A 24,218-nucleotide genomic window follows, 5' to 3' on the forward strand; every position below is an offset into this window, starting at 1 on the left:
AGGCATCAGACGAGGTGGGGTTAAGGTTGGACACCAGACAGGTGGTGTTAAAGATACCAGAATGATAGAGACATAAGTTTCAATGGGCCATATTCACTAGCCATCGGTAAAGTAGCCATGCGGACATAGCACACAGCAATTTTACTACTACTTACCCTGATGGCATATAGCGTGACCTGTGTTACCTAATGCCCATGTTGTTATGGTAAAGTAAGTTACATTACTTGTTGTGGCGTGTACTTTACCCAAATAATGTGTTAGTACGGTAACGCAGGTTGCAGTAGTTGTAGCAATATGTAGTATTGCAGTTTAGCCACTAGATGTCTCACTACTGTTATTAAGGATTCAGCTTTGTACAACTTGTTGGTTCCTCCCTGTGTATGTGTAAAGGACACAGGCTGGTGTGATAAGCATGATTAAAGCCTCTCAGTTATAATCTACCATGCGTGTCTGCAAATAGAAGAAACCTAACGTAACAAACATGGTGGCAGCGGTGTACAGGACTTCAGAGTAACAGAGCACCAAACTGAACTCACAAGAAGAGGCAGCAACCCTGCAAGGAAGAGTCAGCAACAGTGAGTAAAGTATCCCTGTACAGTTAAAGACAACATGGAGAGTGGATTGAAACCCCCTGGGAAACTAGATGTGAGTTCATCTAATCTGGCCCAAGCATGGAAGCGATGGAAAGAAGAGTTCACATTGTATGTGGATCTCACAGTAGCAGCCAGTGATGAAAAGCGCAAAATAAAACTATTCCACTACTTAATAGGAGAGAAGGGCAGAGTAATATCACAGACTTTAGTCAGAAGAAATGACATAGAGGATATGACTGTGAAAGACATTATTCAGATGTTTGATAAACAATGTGACCCTAAGAAGAATGAAACTGTGGAAAGATTTAAATTTTTTTCAAGAAATCAGGAGACTGGTGAAACCATAGACAGCTATGTTACAGAACTGAAAATACTAGCAGCAAGCTGTGAGTTCGGTGATCTCAAAGACTCTCTAATCAGAGACAGGATAGTATGTGGAATCCAGGACTCTCACCTGAGAGAGAGATTACTGAGAGAGGAAAACCTAGACCTAGAGAAATGTACTCAGATATGCAGAGCCTCCCAGCTCACAAAAGACAGCCTAAAGATGATTGAAAGTTCAGCTGATGTTGGTGTGCATGCTGTATCAGTCACACACAGGAGGCAGAAGTTTCCAGAAAGCACCATACAGTGTAAATATTGTGGAAGAAGACATGAGAGAGATAAGAAGAAGTGCCCAGCATATGGACAGTTGTGCAAATCCTGTGGGAAAAAGAATCATTTTGCCACTCAGTGCAGACAGAGAAGACTAAACCAGAGACCAGTAAACACAGTGACACAGAACACAGACTCCGACAGTGCTGAAGACTTGTGGTGGATACAACTACAGCCAGCAGCAGAGAGTGTTAATATGGTAAAGCAACAGGAATATAAGGATGCAAAACAACTTTTTGCAACTTTCTTGCTGGATGAGAGACCTGTCAGATTTCAGCTGGATTGTGGAGCAAGCTGCAATGTTATTCCTTATACTCTAATTAACACACAAGTAACAATTCAGCCTACAGATCAAGTATTGATGATGTATAATAAAACCACCCTGAAACCCATGGGCACATGCAGACTGAAAATAAGAAACCCGTGTAATAGGAAAAGTTATAGGCTTGAATTTATTGTGGTAAACAATGGCGATCACAGTCCCCTGTTGGGAGTAAAAGCGGTTCAGGCTATGGACTTGATAAAAGTACAGTCTCACAACATTATGTCTCTGGATGTCTCCCAGCAAACCAGCATGTTGGAGCAAAAGACAAGTGGTAATCTGGATTTACAGTTTGTACGGACACATTATGCAGATCTCTTTGAAGGTGACGGTTGCCTGGAAGGCACATACAAGTTTGAAATAGACTCGTCAATACAGCCCTCTAGATTACCAACCAGAAGAGTACCTGTATCTTTAATGCAGCCACTAAAGGATGAGCTAAAAGATCTACAGTCCAGACATATAATCGCACCAGTACATGAAAGTACAGACTGGATAAGCAGTTTAGTGATTGTGAAGAAACCCTCAGGCAAACTAAGAATATGCATAGACCCTAAACCTCTGAATAGAGCACTGAAGAGAAACCATTACCCCATGCCTATAATAGAAGACATTTTGCCTGATTTGTCAAAAGCTAGGATTTTTTCAGTATGTGATGTTAAAAATGGATTCTGGCATGTGAAGTTAGATGAGCAATCAAGTTACTTGACAACATTTTCTACTCCATTTGGGCGTTATCGGTGGCTGAGATTGCCCATGGGAGCCAGTCCGGCTCCAGAAGTCTTTCAACAAAAGTTAAATCAAGCCTTAGAAGGACTCCCAGGAATAAAAACAATAGCAGATGATATACTGATAGTTGGGGAAGGCGATGACAAGGAATCAGCAATGAAAGATCATGATCAGAAGATGATACAATTCTTGAACAGGTGTAGAGAGAAGCAAATTAAACTAAATTTGGAAAAATTCAGAATGAAAATGACTGAAGTTCCATACATTGGACATCTGCTAACCTCAAATGGTTTGAAAGTAGATCCTGAAAAAGTGAAGGCTGTACAAGAAATGCCGACACCTACAGATGTACGAGGAGTACTGCGGTTCCTGGGTATGGTCAATTACCTTTCTAAATTCTGTAAGCATCTCTCAGACATGTGTGAGCCGTTGAGACAGTTAACCCATAAAGATGTACTCTGGGAATGGACAGACATACAGGAGACTGCATTTCAAGAGGTGAAGAAAGCGATTGCAGACACAGCCACCCTTAAATACTTTAACCCAGAGGAAGCCGTGGTATTGCAATGTGATGCTTCAGAAACAGGCATTGGAGCCACATTAATGCAGAGAAAACAGCCTATTGCTTTTGCAAGCAGAGCTCTCACACCTACAGAACAGGCTTATGCACAGATTGAGAAAGTACTACTGGCAGTGCTATTTGGGATGGAAAGATTTCACCAATATACCTATGGACGACAGGTACAAGTGCATTCAGATCATAAGCCTCTGGAGAGTATTACAAAGAAGCCGCTATTAAATGCACCAAAACGACTGCAGCGCATGCTTCTTCAACTACAGAAATATGATTTTGACATCAGCTACTGCCCAGGAAAAGATTTACTTATTGCAGATACGCTGAGTAGAGCCTACTTACCCACTGGAGCAGAAGGTGGAAAAGACATTGAGAATATTAACATGTGTGAGTACTTAGCTGTATCAAAAGACCGGCTAGAAGAAATACAGAGCAATACAGAAAAAGACAAGAAACTGCAGATTTTGAAAAATGTCATATTAGAAGGCTGGCCTAAATATAAACAACATGCACCAGTTGAAGTATTGCCTTTTTTCCATGTAAGAGATGAACTGTCAGTGCAGGATGGTGTCATATTTAAAGGTGAAAGAGCAGTTATACCAGAATCAATGAGAAGGAGCATACTAGAGAGATTGCACTCCACTCACACAGGTGTAGAAGGATGTCTACGCAGAGCACGGGAATGTGTTTACTGGCCAGGAATGAATGATCAAATAAAACAATGGATTGCAAAATGTGACATATGTGCATCATGGTCTGACAAGCAGCAAAAAGAAACTTTGCAACCACATGCAATTCCAGATAGGCCATGGTCCAAAGTAGGCTTAGATTTATTTAGCTGGCATAACAAAGAGTACTTGGTAACTGTGGACTATTTCTCCAACTTCTGGGAAGTGGACTACTTACAAGACACAAGGGCAAAGACTATGATCAAGAAACTGAAAGCGCATTTTGCAAGGTATGGCATTCCGGAGATTGTATTCTCTGATAATGGACCTCAGTTTACCTCGGATGACTTTAAACAATTCAGCAGGGTATGGGATTTTCATCACCAAACTTCATCACCTGGATATCCTCAAAGCAATGGCAAAGCAGAGTCAGCAGTAAAGACAGCCAAAAGACTGATGCAGAAAGCAGAACAGGCTGGTACAGATGTTTATTTGAGTTTGCTGGATTATAGAAATACACCCAGTCAAGGCCTGGAGACTAGTCCAACACAGAGACTTATGAGCAGACGCACTAGGACTCTATTACCAACCATGAGTCGTCTGTTGAGACCAAAACTTGTGGAGAACTGCAAAGAAAAACTGCAGAGCAATCAAAGTCGACAGGCATTGTACTATGATAAGTCAGCCAAAGATCTACCTGAGCTCCAGAGAAATGATACAGTACGCGTTCAGCCAATGAACAAGTATCAAAAACAGTGGCATAAGGCAAAAGTTGTGCGGAAATTAGGATCTCGGTCCTATGAAGTGATAACAGAGGAAGGAAGAAAACTGAGAAGAAATCGGAGGCATTTAAGAAAGACTGAGGAAAGATTCAGGATGAGGCTAAGTGAGCCAGATTGGGACAATTACAAATATCCATCTACATCTGCAGATATAGAAGCAACAAGAGCAACACAAGGAGAAGAGCAGAGAGAGACTGCAGTTGGCAGAGAGACTGCAGTAGACATTGGTCTGCCTGTATCAGCACAAGAACATGGACAGGCACCTTATGTAACACGAGCAGGCAGAACAACTAGAAAACCAGCTCATATGAACGATTATGTTTAATGTACAAACTCTGTAGACAGATCAGTATAGCTAGAGTTTTGGTTGAATTTTCTACATATACATATACTGTGTTGTGTTTACTTTTTTCAGTTAAAAGAGAAAGGATGTAGCAATATGTAGTATTGCAGTTTAGCCACTAGATGTCTCACTACTGTTATTAAGGATTCAGCTTTGTACAACTTGTTGGTTCCTCCCTGTGTATGTGTAAAGGACACAGGCTGGTGTGATAAGCATGATTAAAGCCTCTCAGTTATAATCTACCATGCGTGTCTGCAAATAGAAGAAACCTAACGTAACAAACAGTAGTAGTGCAACGCACTACATAGTCGGCCTAGTTGGCTCCCTGAACACAACAACATTACTGATGTTTAAACTACTAAGGTAGATTATATGTGCCAGTTAATAGACAAAACACATCAAAAATAGAATAAGAAAAATTGATTAAAGCTAAATAACAATAAGTTATTTATAAGGTATTTATCAAAAAATAGAAGAAGAAAGAGTAAAGCGCATTGGATGGCTACCCTGCCATGCAGTCACACTAGATCTGTGGATTCTGATAGTAAAGTTTACCATCAGAGAGCGATCTGTGGGTCCCCTTGTAACACAGGTGCTGCTACCTGTATATAAAAGTGCTGAATATGGAGACAAAAAGGAGAAAAAAAGCTCACACTGTGATACTAGTAGGTGAGGGCTCTAGGCCCTATAGGAAAGGTCTCACCTGGTTGTCATGGCTGTAGAAACCTATATAGGTTCGCCAGCTGTCACGCTTGTGTCCCTCTTATGCCGGGGACCTGGCTTGCACGGATATCCTCATGGTCTTGGATGGTGATCCAGTCGGGATTCCACGGCGGTTATTTGGAACACACTGCAGTGGGCGTGTAAACATTTTTCTGCGCTCGGCCGGTACAAGCCTGATTCCCCATCTATGAGTGTGGTAGGAGATAAAAACAGCTAGCAAAACAAAGCAGTGTTAGCCGCAATGATATGCAATGGCTGTGTTTAAAACTTTATTGCGACGTATTTCCCAGGGGAGCACCCCTGCTTTAGCAAGCATAAAAAGCGTGTTACAAATAACCACAGTGGAATCCCGACTGGATCACCATCCGAAGCCGTGAGGATATCCGTGCAAGCCAGGTCCCCGGCATAAGAGGGACACAAGCGTGACAGCTGGCAAACCTATATAGGTTTCTCCAGCCTCGACAACCAGGTGAGACCTTTCTTATAGGGCCTAAAGCCCTCACCTACTAGTATCACAGTGTGTGCTTTTTTTCTCCTTTCTGTCTCCATATGCAGTCAAACTAAACCACGCACACTCAACTGCAACTGAGTCTATGCAGTGTGGTTTTCAATAGCTTATATGGATGCAGAGGAGGAGTCTCTAGTACTTGCTTGCACTCAGTTCTTAGCAGATGCCAGAAAAGAGGGACAGCTGTGAGCACTGCAAAATGTGGTTGTGTGTACTTTAAAATAATACGTTTAGGCTGGTTTCACACCAGGACGTTGCGTTTTAGGGGACGTTATGGTCGCATAACGTGCCCCTAACGCAACGCCTGGTGCTCTCTAAGGTGGACGTCAAAGTGAGCCGCGTTGTGCAGCTCACTCTGGTGTCCGTGATGCCGTGATGCGCACTCTTGGATGCATGTGGCATCACGTGGTCCCGCCCGGCCAATCGCCGCACAGAGCGGCCGCTCCAGGGAGTAAACACTGCACGTCACTGAGTGCAGTGAATATTAATTAGCCATGTGCTTGGCCGCTCTCCGCTCCTCCCCAACATTACTGCGCATGTCCAAGCAGTCTAACGCGGCTCTGCCGCTTACAAAGTACTGCATGCAGTACGTTGTGTAATGGCGCAACGTTACTGTGTAACGCAACGTGGGCACTGTGAACGGCCCATTGATTTTTCATTGCTGTGCGGTGGGGTGCGTTACAGGCTGCTCTAACGTGCGCCTGTAACGTCCCACTGTGAAACCAGCCTTAGAGTTCTCTATGATAGCAAAAACAGCATACAGGCTGAAAAGAAGAATGTCTATGTTTTTCATTAGTTTTAAGTATTAATACTTCATAAGTCAGATGGTAAGTGTTGCGTGCATGATCAGGAGTTCTAAACACTTGACTTAAAATTAACAACCATTTTAACTGTCACTGAATACTGTTTCACACTTTATTATTCTGTAGACACTGCTATTAACTTTGAAATGAGCAGTTCTTATGGCCCATACTCATGAGCTACATTTGTAGCTCGTCGCTAGCACACGGGAGCGTGTGCGCGACAGTTCGGCGACAGCTCGTCGCCGGGTCGCTCCGCATACACACTGAAGAAGAGGGACTACCGGTGCGACGGAAGCTGTCGCGGATGTTCCTCCCCCCCGCCGGAAACTACGTGTCCTGCCTATTGGTTGCTGTCACTAGTCCGCATACACATGCGGACTAGCGACAGTTGCGGCGAAGTTGCGGCGGCAACTGTCGCCGGGCATTTGATTGCGCCGATCACCTGGCGATAGCAGCAATGAACGACGGTTCGGGGCGCGCGCCATACTCACGGGCGACCTATCGCCGCAACACGCACATGCCACGTGGGTTGCGGCGACAATTGTAGCCCGTGAGTATGGGCCATACGTGCTACTGCAGTTCCCTGAAAACTTGCATTAGCAAAGGAAACTTAAGGCCACAGATAAAAGAGAAGGAGGCGGTAGATATAACTATAGTAGACACTGCAGGAAGTGAACAGTGCATACTTATTAACAAGCATCAAAATACCAAGACGGTTGATGATAATCCAACAAATGAGCATTTTCAAAGCACACTCAGCTCTTCTCATGACTGCATCTGCCAGTCTATGAATATAATCTGCAGTATTTGTCTGGAAACACTATTTCAGCTTGTAAGTATTTTATTATATTGTATTGCCTGCCACAGTGCCAACCTGTAATATAATAATTGATATATTTATAGACAGGCATGTTTATATATTCCAAAGATATAATTCAGAACAGCTCTAACTTGTAAAACATCTCAGCATCTGTCACATCTTTATATCTTTCCTTAGCTTCCCAGGTGTACACCAGTGTGGAACCTGTGCTGCTTCTTTATCCTTCATTAATTGCCCCTTCAGTTTACTGCCACATTTACCTTTCTGCTGCAGGCTTTTTGTCCATGCAACCAAGAATTCAGCAATATTTTAGGTATTTAAAGTACCACTATAGCAAAAAATGCTAAAATTTAAAATACATGAAAGCAAATAAAGGCAAACCACTTATTATTTTTATTTATTGATTATTGTATTACCATTTGCATTCCTGGATTGCCAGTGACCTTGATAATATCCATCACTTTGGGCTTGATTCACAAAGCGGTGCTAGCCTAGTTAGCACGCCTAAAGACTTTGGGCATGCTAACTAGGGTACTAGGTAGTTAGCACGCACCACGCTAATTAGCGCTTGCGTGATAAGTTTTGCATTCGCGCGCTAAGTTTAGCATTGCCCAGTGCAGGCGAAACGTTGCACCGGGTGCGTCAAAATGGCGCACCCAATTCGCCCAAAATGGCGCATTGGATGCACCCTAAATGTCGCATGGGTGCGACATTTAGGGAGCATCCAATGCACCGTTTTGGGTGCGCCGTTTTGGGTGCACGGTTTTTGACGCACACGGTGCAACGTTTTGCGCGCACCGGGCAGCGCTAAATTTATCGCGCAAATGCAAAACTTATCACGCAAGCGCTAATTAGCGTGGTGCGTGCTAACTACTTAGTACCCTAGTTAGCATGCCCAAAGTCTTTAGGCGTGCTAACTAGGTTAGCACCGTTTTGTGAATCAAGCCCAACTTAGCGCGCAAGGGCTAATTAGCGCGCGCAAAGTATGTTTAGGTGTGCTAAGGGGCTTTTCACAAGCGTGCTAACAGTTAGCACCGCTTTGTGAATTAAGCCCTTTGGGCTTGATTCAGTAAACAGTGCTAACCCAGTTAGCACGCCTAAAGACTTTGGGCGTGATAACTAGGGTGCTAACTGGGTCAGCACCATTTACTAAATTTACATCGCGCGCAAAGTCCCACACTGAAAACTTTGCGTGCCCACAGCGCGGTGTGCGCGAAATGTCACATCGCGGTGCTACGAAAACGGTGTGTTGATGCGCCTATAAGGTCGCATTGCGTGCGACTTTAACGTCACATGGTGCGACATTAAGGTCTCACCCAATGCGACCTTATAGGCGCATCGGGCGCGCTGTTTTTGCGGTGCGCGCGCAAAGTTTTGCGTGCAGGACTGTGCGCGCGATGTGAATTTAGTAAAGGGTGCTAACCCAGTTAGCACCCTAGTTATCACACCTAAAGTCTTTAGATGTGAATTTATCATGCCTAAACTAACTTTAGGCATGATATAGGGCTTTTCACAGGCGTGCTAACACTTAGCACGGTTTACTGAATCGAGCCCTTTGTTTGCAACCACATGACAAAAAGGAATCAACAAATGCAACAAATGAATAGCTGATAGACAGTAAAGCCTCTTTTCCACAGGCAGATGAAGTGTCAACTGGTCCCGCAAACTGGCCAGGTGCTTTGCTACCGCTTAGCATGGGTGGTGGACAGGCAGCCCCCCGATGGAGTTGCATCTAAACATGATGGCGCAGCATGGTCAATAATTATTGAATAACAGACCAAAGTAAATTACTATTTAAAATGATGTTCTAGACGTCCCCCATCACGACAAGTAGCCCAATGACACTTTCACTCTTCTTCTTGCTGTTTTTTAATGTTTTTTTTGTTATAAAAATATAACACTGCACTATACTGTGTAATATAAAATATGTTCTTATAAATAAAAAGCATTTTCATGTGCTGTTTTCAAAATTATTTGCCTAAACAGTTCCTCATTATCATCACTAATTATTATCAGGCCGTTTGTTTTGTAGACAGGTGTTAGGCATGCTATAGAACAGGAGTCAGGAACCTTTTTGGCTGAGAGAACCATAAACTCCACATATTTTAAAATGTAATTTGGTGAGAGCCATACAATATGTTTCAAGGTGGGACAGTAGGGCTCAGGTCCCTGTTGTAAATGTGTGTGTATACAGTTGTATATGTGTGTGTATACAGTTGTATATGTGTGTGTATATAGTTGATCCACCAGATAGTGGCATTGTTAGACACTTCTTCAGCTTCTCTTGGGTTTCAGAAACATCAGCAATTCCCTTGAGAGCCAGAGAGGAAAAATACCAACTAACAGCTTGTACAATTAGCTAGCTGACTTGGGGGTTGACTCACTTTGTAGGACGAGATCCCCATACTTTGGCCCAATAGGCTTCCTGTCAAGTGACAGGCAGCCTATTGGGCCAATCAAAGTGTGGAGATCTCGTCCTACAAAGTCACTGGACCTGACAGGGTCCAAAGTGGGACAATTGGAGCAGCCGTTGTTTGTTTTGGGGTAGCGCGGGTAAGTTAGTAGTGCATGCTACAGCAGTAGCGTACCTACTTTGAAAATGTAACATGCACTGCCACACTAAGCTGTGCTGGTTGAGCAGTGTAGCTTAGTGAATCAACCCCTACTGATTTGTATGTGAGCCAAATGTAGCCATCAAAAGAGCCTCATCTGTCTTCTGAGCCATAGGTTCCCTAACCCTGCTGCTATATCCAGTATATATGTAATATTCTGTAATATACTGTATCTGTAATATTCTAAAAGGAAAGAAAGCATTCTATACTGTGTGTGAAATCACTCTACAGAATGCCTGCATGTGGTACTTTGCTTGTAACATATACACAATCGTGAGGAAAAGAAAGAACACCCTCCCTCAATTCCAAGGTTTTACATAGCAGGACAAAAAAACCTCTGGTCCCTTAGCAGGATATTAAATTAGGTGAAAATATCTTCAAATAAGCAACTGCACAGATATGTTACACTGTGTCACTATTTATTTATCTATCAAAAATGAATTAAAAGCAGCGTGTGCGCGATCTCCTGCTAGCCCCATAGAGGACCGTTCACGCCAATGGGCGTGGAGTGGTCCTGGGGCTGTCGCACTGCGCACGCCAATTGACGTGGAGTAGTCGGCAAGTGGTTAAGGGCTAGTGGCTGGTGTTGGCTTTTGCTGGTTTTTGTCAGCATTTTAACTACATGTAGAAGTAATACGCAGCATCCGGAATCAAGTATGATGTTGGGATGAACCATGGCATTTACACGAAAGCCGATAAAAGCGGCTTTTAAAAACCACTTCCATTCATTTGAATGGAGCGGCGGTAGATCCCCTTTAAACAATGCTTTCAATGCTGCGCTTAAAGCATGTGTAAACCAGCCTTTAGGTTTGCCAAACTGAATCATAACCCTTGTTTGGGAATACAGTTCTTTGATTATTAATACATATTTGTTGTTGTTTAAAACTTAGAGGCCTCCAGTTTTTCTTTCGTATTTTTTTCTTTGGATCACTTTACAGTGTAAAATTTTAGCAGAGGTTAGTGATGGGTGGAATCTAAGACGTTTCACATCAATTATCTTTTTGTGAACATTAAAGCAAACTTTGTTTTGCAATAAGTGTTGAATTTCCGAACCTCACTGCAAAAATTGGGTTATTAAAATGACATTTAAAGAGACTCTTAAGTCTCTTAAAAATCCTTTTTTTCTCCCAAAATATGGTTTAATATATTAGCCCTAACTAAACCGCCGCATCCCCGCCGCTGTACGCTATCTAAATCCCCCGTAACTCCCCGGGGGGCAATCCGGGCAGCGCTTCTGTGAGAGGCAGGGCTATGAGCCGCAGCTCTGCCTCTCAGCGCGTCTGTCAGCCTGGATCGCCGCCTCTCCCCCGCCCCTCTCAGTCTTCCTTCACTAAGAGGGGCTGGGGAGAGGTGGAGATCCGCCGCTGACATATGCGTGTGAGGCAGGGCTACAGCTCATAGCTCTGCCTCACACGGAAGAGTAGAGGGCAGCAAAATCCACGACCAAGAAAGTCGTGGATTTTGCAGGGGAGAGGGAGGGCAAGTTTGGGGGGATTTAGATAGTGTACAGCGGTGTGGATGCGGCGGTTTAGTTAGGGCTAATATATTAAACAATATTTTGGGATAAAAAAAGGATTCTTAAGAGACTTCAGTGTCTCTTTAAGCCCCCTTTAAAAATTCTTAACAATCCTCTATTACCTAAATTAGAAAGCTTGGGCACTTTAAATCCTTCTCTTTATCTGCATTTATTACACATCATTATACTGGTAAAATATGCTTTTTTACAGTTCCAGAAATTAAAAGTTATAAATGTGCACAAAATAGGTTGAAATATAAACTATGCTTAATTTTGCTTATGACACAATATTTATTATTCATTTAACTTCAGCAAATTAAACTTGAAAAATGTAAACATAGGAAGCTAAATATTGGACTACAAAAACCTAAATAACAAATGTTTAACTTAATGAAGAAATATAGTAGAATGTAATTAATTGTTCAGAATAACCAATTTACTTTAATTATCCTGGATTCAGCATCAGACCTGCTTCTTTTATCCAAATATTGCTTTAGATTAGTATGCAATCTTGCCCTTCCATGAATGTTTATCCTAGGTTATGTTGTTGTGCAACCTTCTGCCCCAGAGTACTCTGGGAGTTTAGGTCAAAGCAAATAAAAAGGGTGCCCTGTGAAGAACGGCACAGCTATAGGCAGCAATGTTAAAAGTAGCAATTTGTGCCTATAAATGGTAATTTAGGGGCCCGGAAGTGCCCAATGATTATAGCTGCTATTTACCATTTATAGGCACTTATAGCTGCAATTTAGTCATTTATAGCTGTTATTTACCATTTATAGTAGCTAATCGTGACTTTTAACATGGCTGCTTATGGCGGTAAAGATGTCTGCTTAAGGGTTAAGATGTGGGGGTCTTTAGTGTTAGGTGTGTATATGTGTGTGTGTGGGGAGGGGGTCCTTAGGGACTAAGGTTAGGCACTGGGGGTTAAAGTTAAGCATTGGGGTGGGGGGTTAAGGTTAGGCACTACTGGAGGGTTACAGTTAGGCATCATGGGGGGGGGGAGGTCTTAGGATTAGACGTCTGTAGAGGGAGGGCTCTTTGTGAGTGTAGGGTTAGCTTAGGTCATAGTAAAACATCAGAAAAGGTTATAGTTTTTTTACTATTGTAATTTAGTAGAATATCAGCAATTTTGCCGATATTCTACAAGCGGCTGTCTCCGACACCATTTTTTCCTGGCGCGGTTTTTATACGTATGCGCTTGGGTGAAGTACATGCTTACTTCACAGAGGGGTAGAAAACACAATTACACACCTTCACAACAGTAAAGATGCATGTGTTTCTGATACATTTGGGAGTGTAAATCAAAGTGAGGTCATATTATACAATGGGCAAACATTTACTAAATTATGTATGCATGAATAGTGTAAAATGAAATGATTCATGTTATATTGACGTTGCTAAATTTAAGCTAATATATCTATGTAGGGCTGTGGTAATAATATTGCTCTGTGTACTTGTACAGTTGGATAAAACAAAGCTTGATAAGGATTTAAGGATTAGTAATAATCAGTAAAGTAAGCAAATACACAAGCAAATTAAATAATGAGATTTATAACAAACAAATATGTACTACAAGCATAAGTATGTAATACAAGCACAACATTGCAGCTACCATACTGATCTGAAAATAAACAAACAAAAAAAAAGGCACTGTACTGTGAAAAATAGGATGGTTTAAACAGGACATCTTTTTAATACAAGTCTTAGTTACCAGAAAAGTTTAGGCCCAATCTACTTTTTTTTTTGCAGAGTGCGTTCTAAGGTCTTTTAATCAGGATTTTGTATTGGGTCGGGTGGAATCTTTGTTATTTCTGATAAAGTATTTTTTAGTCCTGTGCTTAGTGTGAATCAGATAAATGGCTAGAGAGCTGAAAAGGTCCTTTGCAACTCCCTGGTAGAGCATGGCCTTACTTCAGGCCATTGAAAAATGACTTTGCTATGCACTTTGCTCTTTTGGCTTGAATGAAGCACAATAACAGAGCTGCTATGAAAATGGGGAGCTCATATAAAGAATATGATGTCTCTTAATGAGCTTAGAAACTCTCTATTCAATATCAACCACACTTTCTCAGTTCTTGATATTGCCTTATCATGAGAAATATTCTTTTAAATATTTTCAAGCTGTCAAGTGTTTGAAGTTTCCCTACTTTAAGTTCCAAAATGTGATACACATAGACCTGCTCATTGTGCAATCATAACACTTATCAACGTATGTGGTTACATAGTAACACAAGATGAAAAAATGTCAGCTGTTTTGAGCCTATTCTGGGCCTAACAAATGATGTGTTCTTACCTTGTATGGATGTGTGGGGATCTGGATTGCAAACAATGTAAAGTTACATTATGGGGGTAACTTACTAGAGGAGAATGGCAATAATGTTAACCACTTCAGGACCACAGGCTTTACCCCCCCTAAAGACCAGGCCATTTTTTGTCAATTAGGCCACTGCAGCTTAAAAGAGGAACTTCTCTTTAAGGCCAAGCTGCAGGGCCGCACAACACAAATGATTCCCCCCCCCCCCTTGTCTCCCCACCAACAGAGCTCTCTCTTGGTGGGGTCTGATCGCTCCCCCAGTGTTTGTTTTTTTTGTAATTTTTTAAATTTATTTTTAAATAAATTTCCTTCTTTTTTTTTTTTTTAACTAAATCCTACCGCCCTCCCCCCATAAGCCAATCACTGTGATCGGCTGTCATAGGCTTCAGGAGGGGACAGCCGTGTCACACGGCTGTCCCCAGTACAGTGGTGCTGTAGATCGCAGTGCTGTACATGGTATTTAGACGGCGGTTTCGCCATCTAACAGTCTCCGAGGGGTGAAACCGCCAGGAGACTGAAGGCGGAGCGGAGCCTACCAAGCAAAAGATGTGCGAGCTGCGTGTGCGCGATCTCCTGCAAAACGAAGCCCCAGGACTTCACCCCGATCGGCATTAGGCGGTCCTGGGGCTGCCACTGTGGCCATGCCCATCGGCATGATGCAGTCGGCTACATGTTAAATGAGATATAAAGATTACTATAAAGATCAGATCGTGCAGAGGAAACCTCTAAAGTTTGTTCTAGTTCCTTGCTTTGGGTTGTATGCTTAACATGTTCATATGTTCACAGGGGATGATCGGAATTTCCAATTTCCGCTTCCGCAGAAAATTCACTTTCCGCCATTGCCGATTACCGCTTTCCGCTACTGATTTCCATATTCCGATGCAGATTTTCACTGAAATTTCTGCCGAATTTAACATTGATTTTTTCAAAAAGTACAAGGTCTTTTCGAAAGATTTGTTTCCTCTTGTTCCTAATCTTCTGCTTAACATACCCTGAAAATTTGGTGTTTCTAGCACTTATGGGGGCTTTGTTATTAATCTCTAAAGTCGGCGGCATACTACATATCGGTAATGCGGATTTTCTGCATTGTACATTACAGTTAATGGCCGCCAACTTTAGCGGTTAATAGCAAAAACCCCCGCAGGAGCTAGAAACACGACATTTTCAAGGTTTGTTAAGCAGAAGAGTGGGAACAAGAGGAAACAAAAAAACAATTTTTTTTGAGAGACTTAATGTTAAAATTGGCAGGTATTCCCGTGAAAATTTCAACGAAAATCCACCTACCTCACTTTTATTACCGATTTCCAAATTCCGATGGGAAAATGCAGAGGCGTAGCTAAGAAGCTGTGGGCCCCAGTGCAAGTTTAGCATTGGGGCCCCCAAGCATGCTATAGATAAAAATTGATACAACACACCAAAACCAATCAAGGACAACCACAGTGTCAGAGGTGCAAGAAGGGGATGGGAAGCAGTGTGTTAGTGATCACTACTATTCAAGTCCACTATAGAAGTGAATATTATCAGCACAGGCCTAATAAAAAGCTAATACTGTGTTTAAGTGGTGGGCCCCTCAGGGCCCCTGTAGCCCAAGGGCCCCGATGCAGTCGCTACCTCTGCACCCCCTATTGCTACGCCACTGGGAAAATGCAATTTCCGATTGGAAATGCCGAATGAGCATCCCTAATGTTCACTCCAGTTTACTGCACCTTATTTTTAGTAACTCATCTGCCATAAATGTGTAATAGAGTTGGATAAGCTGGGGTGAAATCCCCCATATTGAATCAACCTGTTGGCAAAGAGGGATGAGCAAAAGTGATGCATTTTATGATGCTGTAATTACTGTGTAAAGTGTAATATCTCCATGCAAACAGGCAGACAATGGGAGGTGAAATACACACCCTGTTGAACTCCACAGAGACTCAAAAGTTTTAAAGGAGAACTGTAGTGAGAGGTATATGGTGGCAGCCATATTTTTTTCCTTTTAAGCAATACCAGTTGCCTGGCTGTTCTGCTGATACTCTAATAGTATTAGCCACAAACCCTGAACACGCATGCAGCAGATCAGGTGTTTGACATTTTTGTCAGATTTGACCAGATTAGCTGCATGCTTGTTTCTGGTATGATTCACACTTCTGCAGGCAAATAGCTCAGCAGAGCTGCCAGGCAACTGGTATTTCTTAAAAGGAAATCAATATGGCAGACTCCATATACCTCTCACTACAGTTTTCCTTTAAGATGTTCTATGGAGCAACCTGCATGACCCCATTAACTTGAAACCAGAAAGCAGCACCTCCTTTTGTCTTTCAGTTCAAGTGAGCTCAAAGCTACAGTTTTCATTATTACAAGAAAGAAAACTTTTTTTTTGTATAATATATCGCTAGAGGCAGCCCTGTTTTAGGAGCTGGTGGGCCCTGCCTTAAGTGCAGCAGCAGAGAGGGGAATGTAGACAGATGCAGAGTGTGCAGGAGGGCGGTAACTCACTTCTCTGGGTTCCTCAGGCTGCATATCTACTTCCTCCTTCAAGCTGTTCCTTGCATTGGCAAAATCACCACCTGTAATGACCTGCTCTTACATCACCACAGGGGGCACTGTTATCAGTGATATGGATGGCAAGGAGAAGATATGCAGTGTGTGGATTACAGAGAGGGGAGTTACTTCTGCAGAGAAGGGGACGAGGTGGTAATGGAGAACTCAGGCTACCTATACTGTGGGAGGGGTAGGGGCTCCCTGGCTACCTATACAGAGGTGAGGGTGGGTGCGCTAGCTACCTATACTGTGGGTTTTATTTATGGGCCAGAGCTATATCATTAAGCACTATGCCAGTGCAGGGTTTTTTGTAAATGTTTAGGTTCACTAATTTGCTTTTGTTATTAGGTTAAAAAAAAAAGAAGTAGTGTTGTCTTTAGTAATCTTTCTGGTTCTATTTATCATTCTGCAACCTACAGTATACGCATATTGCTGCACCTGTAAGTACATGATAAAGTCAATAGATCTGGACATACATTAATGGTCTTGTTCACACTAAGATATCATAGAGGAAAAGCACAGAAAAAGTATGCATTAATGTTTCTATGCACTTTTCCATGGGAGTCTGTGCATTTGCAGATCAATGCAAAATAGGTGTACAGCAGTGCGTTTGCGTTTTAGCAAAACACAAACACACTGGTGGGAATGGAGTAAATGGATTCCACTGAAGAACTGCTTGCACTTGTAAAGATAAAAGTCCTAAATCAAACTCTGCATGCTCTATTTGCCACTATTGTTTTACTGATTATTGACACAAGTGTTGGTCATGCGATAATTAGGTATGAGTCAAAATTATTTCATGAAATACAAAATCGTTCTACAGTGTGTGAACGGTGTGGGCTGTGTACGCTCAACTAAGCCACTGCCTCATTTACAATGCATTCCAGGCTGCCTTCCATCTTTTTGCTCTTCCGCCTTCTAAACTGGTACTTCCACTCTGAAGGCAGAAGTGTCAGAAGATGGAACGCGGCTTGGAATCCATTAGAAGAAAAGCAGTGGTATAGGTAAGTTAACACTTATGTAGACAGCCATCACTCCCTCCCACACTGCAGGACCATGTTGCATTTTGCAAAATCATTTTCATTCATCCCTAGTGATGATGTTTGCTCTGCATTATTGTAAACATACTGAAGTCCATTTGCCATGAACTATCCCTGAAAGTGGAAAGCTTTGTATCTAAATGTCATGATTAAAGTTTAATTGGTTTACTTTGGTCTAAATATTATGTTAAATAATATTGTACAGATTCTCTCCCTCCTTCTTTGATTCAATAGAACAGAGAGAATTTCTAATAATGAAATGAAAGCATGTTTCATGCTATGATCCAAACAAATATTACCGCTACAGCAATAGTTGTTGTTTTGAGAGATGATTTGCTTCCTTTACATTACATCAGCTCAACAAAAAGGGAATAAACAGGGGTTTTGTCCATTTCCTTTAAGATTTCATTCATAGAATAACGAAGGGTTTAAGCAGCTTACCAGAAGTAATTATGCTTCGATCTGCTGAGAGTTTAGCTCACTACACTACAGCCTATTTGAACAAGTCTCCTAGAGAGATGTCAAGTCAGCTCACCAAAAATACATCATCAGTGATTGACGTATAATAAAACAATATGTTTTGTTGTATAAATAGACAAGTTGGACAGGGAGATGCTTTAGCGGCTGAGTTCAGCAGCTTGTTTGCAGAATCAATTTCCTGTCTCTGTGACACTGACTCCTGGGTGTCTTGCTAGACACTTTCACTAATGCTTGCCATTTCCATAGCTTCTTAACTTGTAGAACAGCGCTGAATCCATGCTACTGAATTAAACCACATGAATGGAAGAATCAGCAGGGGTACTTTCCCAATCAAGCTAAGAAAAATGGAAAGTAATGCCATTCATATGAGTAATTTTACTTTACACAGCCCAGCAATCTATTCTTTTTTGAGGTGGTTCAATCCTGAAAGTGCACGTTTTGTTTAGTGTTAGTAATAAATTTTACTTTTGACACCTCGTTTTTGAAATGTAAAAGTCAGCTTTATTTTCCTGCTTGTCTGCAGCTGTACATTCATGTATACAGGGCTGGCCCCTACGCTGAATGGCTTTCCTATTCAGAAAACAGGGTCTTCAATTTCCACTTCCTGTGAGCTGATACACTTATCTTGTACATTAGTATAAGTGAGATGGGCAGTAAACTTTGCAGCTAAAGAAACAAAAGAGCTAACTATTTCCATCCTCCACTTTTGCCATTGCCTCGGTCATTGCCCTTTTTCCAGTACCTTCAGTCACGTGTTCTTGGCTTAGAGTGTACCTGAAGGGAAACCATTTCCCCAAATGGGAGCTTAGCTCAGTAGAGGGAAATCTCTGTATATTTCAGAGGCTTCTCTTGTCTCTCTTGCCTCCATTAATCTTCTCCTGGGAACCCCCCCCCCCCCCCCCACACCCCAAACCGAAGAGTGTGCATGGCCATGCTCTCGTCTATGAATGGGCACAGCCAACACTGCCCAGGACATCTTGCACCTGAGCAATAGCACAGAGCTCATCGGGCTCAGCTTTTCCATCATGCTACTGCACAGGCACGAGGAGTCCTGTGCAGTGTGGCCACACCCACTCACTCAAGAGAGTGTGGCCGCGAACTTCCAGTGGGTGTAGCGCTGATGAGAATCCAGAGCCTTCCTCTACTGAGGTAAGTATGTGAATTTCTCTACCATTAATGTTACAGGTTTACTTTAAGTCTGTTCTCTATTGTTCTTTCTACTTTGGGAGTCACATTGTCTCCTGATTTACTTACCCACCAGGTAAATCTACAGAGGGCAGGAAACTAGTCATAGTGCAATCACAATTGACTCAGGAAAAAGGTATGTTGACACCAACTTTCTTCTGCTCTCTGTTTATATTCACCTATCAACCGGATGGCTGACTGTTACATTTTACTTTCAAAATGTTAAGTTTAGTTGGGATTTAAAAGCATCAAGCTTGTTTGATTGGGCTCTCATGGAAGCAGCTATTATCCTTCAGCTTAGTCCACTGCTGCAGCTGCTAGATGTGATTGCCTCCTGTCTAAGCATCAATGTGAAAGTGCAGAGGACTGCGGATGCCAGAATTCACATGATGTGAAAGGTGCGGCCTAAAAAGATAAAGCAGCGCTAAATCCAGGGCTGTGCGCAGTCGTGCAGCGTAGCATGTCTTCCTCAGTTACGTGCATTGCTTACATAGCAATGCATGTTCCTTTAAATGTTGGCTGCTGCTGTGAAGTATCGTGACCGTGAACTTAGTTACTATTATACTTACTTTATAACTATGTTAATTAACATAGTAGCAGCTGCGCTAGTGAAGTATCACGGTCGCAATACTGCACAGCAGCGGGCGGCATTTAAAGGAAATCACGCTACGCTGCATGACCGCGCGCAGCATGCATCCCTGTATTTAGCTTGCGGTGCTGTCATATAGCTCGCTCTGCTATAGCAGCGCTGCTTCATGAATCAGCCACAAAGTTTCTTCAATTTAAAAAATAAACTAAATAAATAAATTAAACTAACACACACACCCTCTCCTCCCAGTCCTTATAAACCCCTTAATTAGGCTTGTAGTTTGAGATGTTAAGAAGCTCTGCCCCTGGGCCAATACCAATCTACATGACTTCTAACATGGAGGTGGGGGCCTTGTGTGTGTGAGTGGTTGTCTCCATGTTGATCTGCTACTTCTTTGGTTGCTTAGATGTTTCTTTTGGGTTCTATGTCCCACAGTAATGACAGGTCCTGAAATAGTGTGTCCTGGACCAAAGCAGGTCATTTTGGTGCAGGCGGCCATCCTGTAAAATGGGCGCTAGGTAGTCCGCAATGTTAATTTCGAGTAAATAGAGGTAATTGGTGGGACAGATGTCAGCAGAGTGAGTTTTTAGCTTTCAGGTGGCACTGATATAGGCAGAGATTGCGGCAGGGGTGTCGGGTTTCAGTAGGGGGAGGTTAGTCCCTTTCCCCAACACCCAAACACCAACACTCAAATTACAGCAGTGCCCTTATTACATGTACGTGGCCTGAACTGCCAAGGTTCTTGACTGCACCATAGATTACTTGACAGCTAAAAGCCTAGTACAGTTGTTACAGGAGTCTTACTAGACCTCAACAACAATGACACACACAAATTTCCAGCAGGGCTACTTTTGTGGCAGTCCTAGCTCCCCACAGAGAAATGCTAAGGGGATGCTGTTCAGCATTAGTGAATTGGACCAGATATATGTGTCACGATCCTAGTTTTACACATAAATACATGCATCTGAAGGGGGAGAAGACCACACATAACAGTGCTAACAAAAACTGCCAGTGATGAGTAAGCATTGCATTTAGTACTAAAGTAGTCAGCACTAGCCATGCATTGTGTTTTTTTGTGTTTGGGAAATCTGGGTATAGCCGTCCTTTAAGCTTTGTACAGTGTTAAGATCACCGTGAGGGGCAGCGGATAGTCATGCCAATATCTCTGGATCAAAAACTCTCTGCACTGAGATATTGGTAGCAATAATAACTGCCATATGGAGTCATTGCTGCTTTCCTTCCTCTCTTTATTCCTTTCACAAAGAATGCTTTATGACTGTGCATGACTTATTGATTCATTTCCAACTTCTAACATTGCTGCTCCTACTGCGCAATGAAAGTGATGTTTAAAAGTGATGAAGATAAATGGTTCACAATTATTGCCAATATCGATATTAATTAAAGGAAGTATTCAAGCATGCATGTTTGTTCAAATGCCCTTGATCTCCTCAAACATGCAAAGTGAGCACTATTCATTAGTATTTTGCATTGAAGGTGACAAATTGATTGTTAAGCAGCCGTCTTGAACTTTGCCTGCCTTCTTGGAAGCCTAATGCATTTGCTTTAAAGAAGTGGAAATCTATTTGTTACTGAAAACAAATCAGATTTAAATTGGTTTTAACTTGTGCAGATGGTATGCAGCAGCTTAAAAGGAACTATTATTATTATTATTATTATTATTATTAATAATAATTTATATAGCACCAGCATCTTCAGTGGCACTAATCCAATAAAACAAATATCAAACAGTGCTATATTACAGCAGGTTGTATAAGAGGTTATGACATATTTTATGATCACCTTTTGTGACTGTGCTACAACCCTTCAGGTTGTTTTAGTGAAAACTTAAGAACAATGGGTCTGTTGCCCAGAGCAACCAGAGTCCTTGCTTAGCTGCACAGTTGTAATGTAATTGGCAGTGTTGCTCGCAAATTTTCACCAGAGTCATTTTCGCATCGAAAATGCTATTTTTGATTTAGAGAAAATATTTGCAAAAATACATTGTGCATTGTATTTTTGCAAAGGAAACAATTTTCGCAACAATTTGCGAAAACCTTTTATTTTACTATGAAAATTTGCAAAATTGCAATAAACACAAATTATTTTCAATGGCATTTTGGCTCAAAAGTAGAATTTTACATTATTTTCGCAAAAATTAGTGTGAAAAGAATATCAGCAATTTCGCTCATCATTGGTGATTGGTTGCTTTTTGGCAACTGCTACACTTTTTCACTAGTTGTGTGCAGTGTAATTGATGCCCCTTTTTCTGTGTCAAGTTCTGACAACCAAAACCGTATGGGGTCTATTTTTAAAGATGATAACCTGCAGAGTGCCAAAAGAATGGCGTCATTTCTGCAGCAATGGCTCTTTTTCAGAGATCGTCAGCCTACCTTTATTAACAAACTATCAGCATAAATTATCTTGACTTTTTAAGTGTTTATTATTAATTATTTATACAGCACCAACATCTTTCATAGTGGTGTACAGAGTATATTGTCTTGTCACTAACTATCCCTCAGAGGGGCTCACAATCTAATCCCTACCATAGGCATATGTCTATGTATGTATTGTGTATGTGTCATGTAGTGCATATATAGTGGTCTATGGCCAATTATGGGGGCCAATTAACTTATCTGTATATTTTTGAGATGTTCACAAAAACAGTAGAAGCAGAGAAAACTGGCTCCAAATGCAGCAGGGATTGATCAAACCAAACTTGGGCTTACCTGCAGCGTGCTCCAGTCCACATCCACGTATCACAGCAAAAGATGAGAGAGAGTTGGAAAAAATTTTTTTGTCTCTGATGAAGCAGGGTTAATCCCGGCGAAACAGCTGTCAGGCATCTTCTTTCCCCCACTGCTTGTAACCACTGTGTTTACCCGGCCACAATAAAGGGTTTATATGCAGCTGTGCCAATCTCTCTCATCTTCTCCTGTGATATTTTTGAGATGTGGGAGAACACCAGAGTGCCTGGTGGAAACCCACGCAGACACAGGGAGATCATTCAAACATTCAAACTCTGTGAAGATAGTGCCCTCACTGGGATTCAAACCAGGTACCCAGTGCTGCAAGGCAAGAGTGCTAACCACTACGCCACCCTGCTGCCCATAAGTATTTGCCCGGTTCCCATAACTTCTACTATAGTATTACAATTTAAACATAGTAGTGGGGTAAGTTCACCACGTTTATAAAAATATGATGATTGCCATTATATTATCTTCACTATAGATTGTGTAGCCTACCTTCATATTGGAGGATACTATAGGCTACATTGAAGAACAGTGGGGTTCGAGCCATGCACCCTGTTGCTTAACTGGCCACAAATCAGTACTTTAAAATGTATTATATGGGACAAATACAGTAGGTGACCAACAGCTACAATAAAATAATAGACTGTAAATATGGCACACTTTACCACTGTGCTATTTTGTGCTGTCCAAATTTAATGCACTGATGTCTGTTGTCTTCCACAGTGATGTATTACAATGGCACACAGTTACTGACCACATGTTGCCACCCCTGCCACATTATTGTTATGGAGATGGCTCTGCACTGTGAGCGAGTTCTATAGCTGTCAGAAGAGTAAGCAATCTCCAATTAACATGATCAGTTTGATGATATGATAACAAAAATCATGGGTGCAGAACAAATGGAGGTTCAGGTCTGTTCTTCTCAGTTATGCAGTATGAGGACAGAACAGGCTACTGGCAATGATGTTTGTGTCTGTATCGCACAATAAATAAAAAAAGAGACCTTATCTAACCTTTTATTAATGAAAAGATTGATTTATAAATAGAAAAATAATAAAGTGACATAAATAATAAAAAAAACAATAATTTTATAATAAAGTACCATATATTCTTAGTTATAGAAGCAATCAAATACTGCAAAAAAAGAACATATGGTCCAATTGACATCACCACAATGTATATAAATAATTATTGTATTAATTAGGGATGAAAGTGAGGGAAATCAACTCTCCACTGCACTTGCTGGAGACAGTGCTGGACCATAGGCTGCCAGGCCTGATGCAAGTAAACTCAAAAAGGAAAGAAGGTCTGCAGCAATGTCTCTCCAAAAGTGCTCAAGTTTATTTAGGACATGTCCTCAAAAGCAGTAAAAAAGTACAAAGCTGACATGTTTCGGGCCATTCTGCCCTTAATTATAGCTCAATTACACAGCTCTCCATATCAGGTTGTATTAATTAATGCCATAAGAGTTTAACCACTTTCTGATCTTTGCTACACATATTTACACCCCTGAAAACTTCACTTGCAGATCAGGGTATAAATAAACATATCTGTCTGTTTACCTGTTGCTCGCACAATCGTGCACCCCCGTTGCTGGTCTGTGATCAGTGAATGGGAACATGTGTCCCCAAAGTCGAGCAAAGTGCCTGTTATGAATGTTCACCGGCATCAGGGAGAAATCATGCGA

General features: G+C 41.8%; 1 protein-coding gene across 7 annotated transcripts in view; it reads left to right on the plus strand.

The window, feature by feature from the left end:
• DLGAP2 (DLG associated protein 2) overlaps positions 1-24,218 on the plus strand; it is a 656,900-nt gene that overhangs the window by 337,169 nt on the left and 295,513 nt on the right. For 5 of the 7 annotated variants that reach the window (XM_068281332.1, XM_068281331.1, XM_068281334.1 and 2 more), the window contains one exon: positions 19,269-19,328. The exons of the other annotated variants lie outside the window; for them this stretch is intronic. In XM_068281332.1, coding sequence (XP_068137433.1) covers positions 19,269-19,328 — 60 coding nt within the window. The remainder of the gene's footprint in view (positions 1-19,268; positions 19,329-24,218) is intronic. 7 annotated transcript variants of the gene reach the window in all.

This window comes from Hyperolius riggenbachi, chromosome 4 (genome assembly GCF_040937935.1).
Source record: "Hyperolius riggenbachi isolate aHypRig1 chromosome 4, aHypRig1.pri, whole genome shotgun sequence".
In the NCBI taxonomy this organism is placed as follows: Eukaryota; Metazoa; Chordata; class Amphibia; order Anura; family Hyperoliidae; genus Hyperolius; species Hyperolius riggenbachi.